The sequence below is a fragment of the Bactrocera latifrons genome, unplaced genomic scaffold (genome assembly GCF_001853355.1).
Source record: "Bactrocera latifrons isolate USDA-ARS-PBARC rearing strain unplaced genomic scaffold, ASM185335v1 scaffold_26, whole genome shotgun sequence".
Classification (NCBI taxonomy): Eukaryota; Metazoa; Arthropoda; class Insecta; order Diptera; family Tephritidae; genus Bactrocera; species Bactrocera latifrons.
In genome coordinates, this window is record NW_017536185.1 from 2,003,616 (window position 1) to 2,014,394 (window position 10,779).

Genomic DNA, 10,779 nt, shown 5'->3' on the forward strand with positions numbered 1-10,779 from the left:
TTGGCAAACTTGAGATAATATAAGGATATTACAATTTCTTCTAAGCAATGCACATTCAGGGAGCAGTTACTCGAGTCTATCCAAACAGTCGATCTGATTTTGTGTGAGAATATTCGCGTAGGTAGCGGCCGGTATACGCTGCTCCAAGTAGTATTGTTGACTAGGGCCAAATGTTGTAATCTCTGAGGGAGTACAGGTGACACGGACTGGCTCTGAATATATCGTTTTGGAGGTCACCGCTTTTTTCAACACGTAGACCCCCATATCTCTCTTCTTTTCTCTTCTTCTTTTCAGGTACATACACGATAAATTCAAAAATTTTACCGTTTTTTAAACCGTTAAGCGACGAACGGAGAAGCAGAGGAAGAGGAGACCTCCACTCCGTTGGAAAAAACAGGTGGAGAAGGACCTGGCTRCACATTGAATTTCCACACTTGGCWMKRWYMKWGTAAACGGTGTATCCGCCAATGGCCAAGATTCTGTTGAACATTTTAGAAAATCTTTAATATAACGACAGAATTTTTACAAATTTCAAATGAGTTCCATAGAAGTGAAARTAATGGCTACAATGGAAAACGTAATTTCATCATTTCTTATAACCAACAAAGTCCACTATTGAAGATACCATTATGATTAGATCATAACCTGTAAATAATCTCGCGTTGCCTTGGAAATACTGCTACCTACTAATATTCACAGATCTTCCAAAGGGGCCGAAATAGAATCGAAAGCATTGAATCTTATCGTCGTGCTGATTTCGTGGTTGCATTTACAGGATACTCAGAAGTACCAGTATTAGTTTAACGTAAGAGTGCGAGAGTGCGAGACTATAACAACTACCAGCGAGCAGTAGATGGAGCTAGTTGGTTGTTTTGGGATAAAAAGAGCGCAGTATAATTTAAACCTTACTCTCAGAACATGGACCTTATACTTTCATGGTTTAAAAAATATTACATCTTTTAGCTTAGATATATTAAATATGTCATGAAATAGCATTTTGACTAAATCTAAGCGAAAAGTCTCTATCTATGTACATTGTTCTCGTTTTCAGCTAAATAGTTCAGCTGTTCCGATATTCTACATATATTAACTARGCTTGAGTTAGCACAAAGACCGACAGCAGAATTAGTCGYAAATAAACCAAAAGAAATTAAWTTTTCGTTTCCCTTAGTCCTGCAATTGCATAGAAAAACAAACCGGAAGCAACTTAAATCCACTAAATGTCAGGAGAGTCCTTTGCAGGAATAGCAAATGTCAACTCCAGTTCATGTCAATTGGTGTAGCATAAATATTAACAAGTTCCTATATCCTTTCACTTCCGCTTTTGCGCTCACTGCTACAGCCAACTTGCCACATACAACTGGCGTCCGCTACAGCAAATCATTCAAACACGCCTACAATACACTCCTCCCTCACACGTCTAGCTTCGCCTATGACTCGCCAAAGCTAATGGATTCTTTGCACTTCCGCAACGACATTCTTATTGAAGGTGGGCGAAACCCCAAACACCTACCACTGCCGCAGCAYGCATCAAGGCCAMACCGCGTTGCACCATCTAATTCACATGTGTGTGTGTGCGTGCGGAGTGGCAAAGCATAGAGTACCGCACCATTAAGCGCTTGATTGGCTTGTGGACGATATGCGCCGCGACGGGCCATCCAAATACGAGTGAAGGCGAAATTAATGGCTTGAAAGGTACTAAATGACGTCCAATGTGACGCTTYGCTACAGGCAGCGCCACTTCCGTCAGCACCAATWCAAAGACCGTGGCTTCATAGAACCCATCTGCCAAAACGATTGCTCTTGGCGGCGCTACGAGCAAGAATGCTCTGCTGCTAGTGAGTGGAAATGCTTGAATATTGGCAACGATCTGGAATTTATGACATTACCCGAAATGGTCGTGTTGCGCGTGGGGCACAAATGTATCGCWTGTGCTGTCCGCCGTCCGCCCCTCAAACATCAATGATTCTATCGATTTGCATTTGCACATCAAATCCGTGTCATTGATTTGTAGTACTCCCAGGCATCCCAGCCGTGTTGTTGTAAAGCGTTTCTTCACAGAAATAGTTGTGGCCATTTGCTAAGAATTAAAATTGAAATTTATGAATCGAAAATTGCACAAATAAAAACGGTAGCTTTACAATTKCTGCGGTAGGTAATTAATTATGTACAATAAACGTTTGTAATTTGTGGCAATAACCAGGCGAGTGCTTGAGTCATTAATTACGCAATTAAAATTATGTCAAAATTAGTTTGTTTTACTTAACCGCTCAGCAATGGACGTACGAATCGGCTAATGTTTCATGTTAGTAGCACTCACACCCACACTTACACTTATGTTCATACATGTGTTTGGTAATTTACCGTGAAGCTATTAAAATGCTATAATATTCTGTTAATGACAACAGTAGCATGGATGGAAAGTAGTTAGTGAAATTTAGTACAGAAATTATTATATCGTGATATTCAGAACTCATTCGTTTCATTTATATTAAAATCAACTGCGATAGAAGAAGAAGAAGAACGGAGAATAGTTTTCTTGAAGAAAGCAAACTCATATATATACATATATACATATATATATGTATATGTGACATGGTCTACGAAAAGGGAGCTAACGTGCGAAAACTAGTTTTCTGGGAAACAGCTGTGGAAAACCATCCGTCCATCATCTTCCGTCCGAATCAACTAAAAAGTGAAAATTGATTTTTTGGGTTTTTTGACACCTAAGCCCCCTTTCCGTATACCAGGTCACATATTTTTTTATTTTCAAAGCTTAGCTATTATGTCTGCAATACGATTTTTCAAAAYTCAAATTGTTTTCGGGGATGTAGGACATTTATAGGTATTTTGCTGACTTGAAAATTTTTAACACGTCGCCTGCCAATTTTCTAACACCCCTCACTTTATCAGCTTCCAATTTTTGACTTTTTGATTTTCCCTGTATTCTTCTAATGTTAATTTATAATTAATGGATGACACAAATTTTACTTAATTGCCGTTTTTTGCCTCTAAACCAGAATACCCTCTTAAGGTTGAGACTGTCATAATCCCTACTTCTATTATACTTGYTTGAAAATATCCKCTGAATTCCTAAATACACTTTAGCWTAGTAGGATAAGACATAYCRCAATGCTAGTTTTMTTAAGGTTCTGTAAAAATGTCTGGTGGCCTGATCGAGGTTAGTTTGTTTCATTTTATTTTGTGCTTTTGATCGTGTCTTATGCATTTAGAAGTTGACGGCTCCTGTAGTTAGCTTGCTTTTTCCACGATAAACCCTATCCATTACAAATATTTATAAAACAAAGTCGTTTCTAGCTTCTAACAAAAATCTACCAACATATCTGGATAGCTTCTGGCTGATTCACATACAAATTTCATAGCTTTACTTGACAATCCATACTTTAACCGCGAATAAGAAAATAAAAGTATCTAAAAAATGCCAGAGTTGCCTGCATTTTATATTGTTTTGCTTCGTCTCAATGTGAACGAACTCCTACAGAAACATACATCGAACTTTTCTACCAAAGCAAAAGTTTGAAGGAAAGCGAAGCAAAAGTTCTGTGTGAATCAGGCATTAGAGCTATAAAATAACCTACTACCGTTTACCCAGAATTTAGTGACATTACGATCTTCTGTACAACGAAAATTTCGTTAGGTATGAGGAATAAATTTCGARAAGTATCATATTTATATCTTCCTTTAGAACTGAATTTTAGTTTATGCTTTTCATATATACATACATATGTATATTTATGTATATTTAGCATACATGTAAAAAATATGAATTCCAACGGATTTAGTAAGAATGGCTCCCACATTTCTAGCAGTTTGATGAATTGGGCATTAAACTGCTTCTTGGCACTCCAAATCGCCCTTGCAGTCACAATAATTGTCAACTTCTGCACTGCCTTAACATCTAAAATGGTTCGTGTCTAAATTTCTGAGCCATTGTGGGATTTTACAAATTTCCCACAGAAGGATTTTGCTCAAAAGGACAATTTTTATGAGTAGGAAATTTCTCGTTTACAACAAATTTCCCACAGAAGGATTTTGCTCAAAAGGACAATTTTTATGGGTAGAAAATTTCTCGTTTCTTAAAAACTCCCTGTTGGAGACATAAGGAAAATGAATTCAGCGGAGTTATTGAATCTCTCCAACGAAAAATGTAAGAACTGCTTAGCCGACAAGGTTTGCAACTAAATTATTTTATATATATTTCTACAAACAATTTGATAAGCGGGAGACTTTGGGCTGAAACACTTATTTTTAAAATTCTTGTGTTTCATCTGATCAAATTTGACTTGGAATAAATGCAATTTACCTGCGCGCACAAACCGATTTGATGAGGAAAGTTTTCGCCATATTCGTACAACCTTGAGCTTGGCAGCTGCTTCTTTACGACTCGAAAAGTATGTCTGGCGATTTTACCATGGAAAAAAATAAAACGACTTTGTTTGAAATTTTCTGTTGCTAATGGTACCACTACTACGAAATCGTTGAAAATGTTGCCACTGTATTTAAGGAAGTCTAATTTATCTTGAMCAAGAGGATTTAATGCATCAATAAAGGAGCCGAAGTCATCGTGCGTGTTAGTAATGATAACATCGATGAATTTGAAATCGTSGTGTTGGCATCAAAGAGATATTAAAGTCTCTTRTGGATTGGCTTAATATAGTTTGGTTGAAGAATTAGGTATGAAGCGTGTCAATTTAAATCTTTTAGAAAAATTACGTCAAGTAGAGATCCCAAAAGAGGACCCTGTGAATTTATGAGTATGACGTCAAAACTGCTCGACAATTAAGAGAGTGGCACTCCAAAGCAGACAAAATGGGAAAACCAAAGTTCACTGAAGGCAGTGAAGGCCATCCGAGCCGAGGCTTAGTACTGGTCTATTTTAAAGGCGACAATAACGCTTTGTATACGAGTAAGTGATTTTTTTCAGTATGGTATTTCGCAAAGAAACCTTCAGCTATTTTGAACCTAAAAGCCACTATCCAGCTGAGATTCTCGTGCTTCGTGCAGGTTCGTCATAAATAATATACTCAAAATCGAGAGAAGAAGATCAAAGGCTGGCGAAAGTRGTTATTATTAGGCTTATTATGTTCCGCAGTATAAATTTAAATATAAAAAATTTTGTGAAAAAAACYTACAATCAAGTGAAAGAAGGCGAAGTCTTCCACACTAAAATCTCTCAAATTCGTCCTTGATGCAAGCTACTTCCATCTCGACATATACTAATCGACAATTTTTCAACTGTATGAAGATTATCTTGCGTGTTATTTGTTGCGTTGCATCACAAGCTCTGTTAAAAATAATGAAGGAGAAAAAAAATTATTATCTTAGGTCCCACCGAGACTTGAACTCGGATCGCTGGATTCAGAGTCCAGAGTGCTGGCCATTACACCATGGAACCATTTAACGGTACATCTGTTATCACTAAACAATACTTGTAATATGCATGTAAACGGAGAGATAACAGTACATGGTGCATCCTTACTGTTAAGGATTGGGGATGCAAGCGAACCAGAGTTGCCAACCAATTATTTGATACCCTAAGAATGTTTTAATTCATTGATGCCACAGTTTCGTTAAAAATCATCCTTAAAAATTTTACTATTTTTAGGAAAAAATTGTCATGTAAAAAATAACACTAAATATTTTGAATGCATATTGAGTAAATTTTATTTAACGCTTGGGTATTGAATATTCGAAATATTGAATGCCACTGATTAACACTGTTATATTGAAGCCAAAAACACTTTGTAAGTGTATACATACATTTATATGACATAGCAAGTAAATTTAATTTATTATTTTTGATAATATTGAATATTGAATAATGTGGATAAATATATGCGCATTTATTATGTTGAGCCCAGGAATGCACTTCACGCGCTCAATTTAGTTCAAAGCRGTAGAAGTAAGCACAGCAACACCACGCTCGTAGAAGCTATGTGGGTCCTGACCGGCAGCGACTGCCAAATCAACTGTGAACAAAAGCTCCGTGCGCGTAGAGTTCAAATAAACCGGCAAGGTGAGCTTGCTAACGCGCGTCTCAGTGGAAGCCCTGCAATAAACACAAATGCACAAAATATTTAGTATTAAATTCAAGTAAAAATTGCGCGATAAATTAAACAACTGCTACTTACTTCACCCATTTGAGTACGGTGAGTGGCAGGTCCATCATAATTGTCGAGGCCAAGAGCAGCTCGTTATTCTTGCATTGTGCGCCTTGCAACTTCAAGCCAGTCACGCCGAAACTACTATCCTTTTGATCGGGATTTGCACTCGACTCGGTAATGGTCACCTCTAGAGCCAATTCCTCCAGCGACCAACTGTTTGCCTGAGCAACACATTGGCGTGTCGCAGTGATGTAAGCTTCGGGATTCAATAAGCCGCCCAACCAAACGGGGAATGTCTTAACGAAATTTAAAAATACCGTTAATATATTTCAGGTTAAATATTAAACCCAACTGGTACRCACCTGTAACTCTTTGGCGCCTGCTTGCGATACCAGCTTCGATACCTTCTGTAGCTGCTGCACGCGATTGCTGAAATCAGTGATCCATTGTATAACGGTGCAGCCGACTGGCACGGTGTAGCGCTTCCAGCCCTTCGGTATGATGCCACGCACCAACTCTGACAACATCGAGCGGTGATGATTGGTTTGCTTCTTTTCGCCTTGGCAAATCAGCACTACATCCTGTAGATCGGAAATGACGGTTGTCAGCAATTTAGCGCCCGAAGTGACTTCACGTTCGAAGTAACGATACAATGGATCCTTGATGTTCTCCACGGTGCGCTTGAGCACGGGCAAGTTTTTGGGYAAAAGTTCTAACCAAGCCGTTGCCGAGTTATGTAATGTCTTCATCCATGATGGACGGCCATCTTCTTGACGCGTTGCATTTGCATTAGCGGCCTCGGCATGCTCCTCCACGCTGTAAGCCAATTCGTCGTCATCCTCTAGCTGTTGCATCTTCAGGAGCTTGCTCACTAAGTCTGTGCCACGTGTGGTTAACAACACCTTCTCCGCATTGTTGGGCAAACCGAGCCAGGAAGGCGTCTGGCGGTCGGACAAATTCTCGATCCACTTCAAGAAGTGATCACGACGTGTACCGTCGGGCATGGTGATGTGCCGCTGACCGCCGGCACCGCCATCAACATTGGCCACAAGCGCGAAATCGCTTTCGAAGCTGCGTGCCGTAAACAGTTTCTTCAAGAATGAGGTCAGCAAACGCTGATCGAAGTCGTTGTCAATTTTACCGCCGTAGATGGATTGCGACAATAGTGTGACCAACGCGTCCCATGGCACCTTCTCCGGCGGCAAATTGGTGCGACCCATTGCGGTCGTGTCGATCCAGGTGTCCAGCGTGTCGCACGCGACGCGCAAATCCGACTCATTGAACTCGTACTTCTTGGCCCAGCCAAGCGGTACGTAGCGTAGACGCTCTTGCACGATGGCATGGAACCAGGCCAGCAAGAAATAGAGACGTGCGCGTTCGCTGGGCGTTTTCATCATGCGCGCCACCGGCACCGTCGAGAATGTGCGTAACAAGTTGGCGCGTATGCCTGGCGGCGGTTCGAAAACGAAAATGCGGCCGGCGCGCAACAAGTTGACCGGCACCTTGGGATTGATCTCCATGGTGAGGAATAGCCTGAAGCCCGAATGTGGCTGCAGCGAATGTAATTTCTTCTCTAATTGCACCAACCATTGCGGTGCCAAGTGTACGTTCTTCAGCAGCACCCAGCGACCGCTCTTGCAGGCCATGTTGATGGCGCGCTCAGCCTGATTGAAGCCCTCCGCCGAACCAATGGCAATACTCGAGATCTGTTTATTGAGCTCGGCAGCCAAGTCGTCCACACGTCCGGAGGCATCAAAACCGGGCACTGAGCACAGCAATGCGGGTGTGTTGCAGTTCAACTGCTTCTCCACAACAGCGGCCAAGTCCAATTCCTTCTCGGCGTTCGGCATGAAATCTACACCGAGCACAGCATCGACCACCTTATGTGCAGCGGCAATGACACGATCTGGTCGGAAGGCTTGTATCAACAGCAATTGATGTATAGAGCTAACGATGGGTGAGAGTGCCTTTGACTCATCCCACAATTGTGGCACACATTGTTCTGGTGAACTTTGTTGCAACCATGCGCCCAGCTCGGGCATCGATTTGAGTTTTTCAATCAACTTGCGGAAAATSGGCAAACGTGTTTGCAAACGGTTAACGCTCTCTATTTGTTCGGCAGTTAGTCCTTCGACCGGTGTCGAATTGGCCAACAGACCCTCACGACTGCGTAAGAAAAAGTTGAATTCGGAATCCAAATTTTGTTCTGAAGTGCCCTTGAGGTGTATCTTGCACATCAGCAAAGCGAATGTCAGACGATCATTGTGCAACATGCCACGTGCCACACGCTCATAGCAGACCTGCGAAGACATAATTATTATGAATATAAATATTTTATAGAAAATATATAATAAAACTTATTTTGTTGAGCTTGCAATCAAMAACTCACCTGGAAGAGGTCCTTCGTGACGATCCCCAAACGCTCCGAATACTCGCTCTTGCCATCCAACTTCGTGTTGTTGTACAAGACAGTGGAGAAAATGTCCAAGAACATTTTCAGCGAATATTGATAGAGGAAGTGCACCTGGTTCAAGCTGTCCATKGTGAAATAAATATTACTGCAAGCCACCGACAACGGCAAATACTGTTGTGAGACAGTCTCRATTTCCGCGATAACCTTATCCGTCTCGTCCACCTTTTGATTGATGTCGTACGCTTCCTTCTTCAACGTTTCCAGCGTGGTAATCACGGAGTCATCATCAAGAATCTTACCCTTTGCATCGTTCAAAGCCTGCAACAGACTCTTCTCCAGCTGACGCAAACGCAAGCGGAATTCGCCCTGCAATTTCAACAGATCCGAACGCTTCTCATCAATATCTGGGCGCTCAGCTTTCAATACTTGATTCAAACACTGTGACTGCAAAGAGCTGCGTGTTACAGTGAAGTTGACAAAAGTGACACGTGAGCAAATATCCGGTGGGAATTCCACAGTTGGGTCACGTGTCGACAAGAAAATAACAAATGAGGGCGACAAATCGATATCCTGATCGCCGAGTGTGATCAACACACGACCGCCAGTACGACGTAATTCACGATTGAGCACGGGATTCAATATGGGATCGTAATTCTCAACATCTTGCACAAGCAGTGGGTTGCCGAAACGCAATGCCGACTCCAAATTCTTGCGGAATGAATCGTCCAAGAATGAAGTTTTCGTAATTTTCTTGCCAGCATACTCATTGAGCAAGAAGGTGGTGGCCTGTCCTGAGGGATCGATAATGAGTGGATAGCGGTTGAAACGCTTAAGCATAATGGCGTTCTCAGTGCAGAGATCATCGGTCGGTAGCGCGTTCGCTTGCCAACGCAAACGTTCGTCGGGATTCGACAGATACTCGGTACGCGCCATGTCAGCACGATATTGTATATTGGCCGACTGTAGATGCTGCGACCAAGTGGTGAAGAGATTCAAACGATAGTGTTGATCGAAGTAGCCACCTGTTGGAGTTAAAAAAAAAGAAATTGTTTCTTTGTTCGAAATAAACATTCAGTTTATAATTTACCGTAAGCAATAAATGCCGCCGACAACAAAACGTCGCCAATAATAGTGGACATTTGCGATTTGAATGTCTCGCTGGTGCACTCCCAACGCTCACGTTCGATGTTCAAGCTCTTCAGCAAAGCAATCGAACGATCAACTTTGGCTTGCACATTCTCCAAGTCTGTCTTAATAGCCTGCGCCTGCGAGATGAGCTGTGCATACTCCTCCTTGTAGGCGGCAATACTGCGCTCGAGCTGTTCAACGAGCTCCTTGGTTTCGTTGGCGCTTTGCAGATTCACATCGGCTTGCTCTTCGAGCGAACGCAATTCCTCACGCAGTGGTTCGACACGCTTCAACATGTCGGCGTATTCAATCTGTGGCAATGGCGGAGAATTTTTTTTTATAATTTACACTCATGTGGCAGGTTTTTGTTTATTTACCTGTGCAATGGCCCATTTCACCATAGGGCCACAAGCCATACTGGCGCGATTGACCTTCTCGAAGTTATAGTCCGGATTGCTGAGATATTTGTTCTTCATCTTTTCGCGCACTTCATCGCTGYATTATTTTTAATTAAAAATAAAAATTATATTAATTTCCATACAATTATTATTTCATTTTATTTTTTTCAAAATGTGTACATGAATAAAAAATCACCAATCGAAGTGTATGTTATGCAAGCAAAGCGTTTACTATTAACAATAAAGAATAAACTAAAAGCCAGAACCAAAAATGGGAATTTTACGCAATTAATAGGAAGCAGTTGACGTCGAGTTATATCAAAAAATAATAATACCAACACCGAATTTATTACAACAAAAAATGCAAATTAATAAAATATAATAAAAATCAAGTTATATAACACGAACCAAGCAGCAAACGCTTATGAATACGTATTTCACAACGCTAGAGCAAATACTACGAAAACGCGTCTATCCAATTGCAGTAAAAGGGGGGGAAGACTAAACTTTTTCAAATAAAAAAGAAATAAAACTACAACAAAAAAATTAACAATTGAAAATTAAATATAAATTAAGAATAATTTTACTTAAACAAAAAATCTCAGGCGAGCTGGTGCAATTGATCGAAATAGCAGTATTTTGCATAGCTGCATTAATAAAAATTGTACACACAAGTATTTGCAAAAGTAAAAGTAACGTTACTAATTAAAATATA

General features: G+C 40.8%; 1 protein-coding gene and 1 non-coding gene across 10 annotated transcripts in view; both read right to left on the reverse strand.

Annotated features, from left to right (window-relative positions):
* Positions 1 to 5,344: 5,344 nt before the first annotated feature.
* On the reverse strand, positions 5,345 to 5,416 carry Trnaq-cug. Its single transcript has one exon. It is a non-coding gene; the product is annotated as a tRNA-Gln (tRNA).
* A 244-nt stretch (positions 5,417 to 5,660) lies between these two features.
* LOC108969617 (dynein heavy chain, cytoplasmic) overlaps positions 5,661 to 10,779 on the reverse strand; it is a 22,313-nt gene continuing 17,194 nt past the window's right edge. For all 9 annotated transcript variants that reach the window (XM_018934435.1, XM_018934442.1, XM_018934443.1 and 6 more), the window contains 6 exons: positions 10,044 to 10,161; positions 9,626 to 9,977; positions 8,515 to 9,560; positions 6,488 to 8,425; positions 6,153 to 6,421; positions 5,661 to 6,070 (listed from right to left, as the gene is read on the reverse strand). In XM_018934435.1, the coding sequence (XP_018789980.1) occupies positions 5,905 to 6,070; positions 6,153 to 6,421; positions 6,488 to 8,425; positions 8,515 to 9,560; positions 9,626 to 9,977; positions 10,044 to 10,161 (3,889 nt within the window). In that variant the 3' untranslated portion in view covers positions 5,661 to 5,904. The remainder of the gene's footprint in view (positions 6,071 to 6,152; positions 6,422 to 6,487; positions 8,426 to 8,514; positions 9,561 to 9,625; positions 9,978 to 10,043; positions 10,162 to 10,779) is intronic.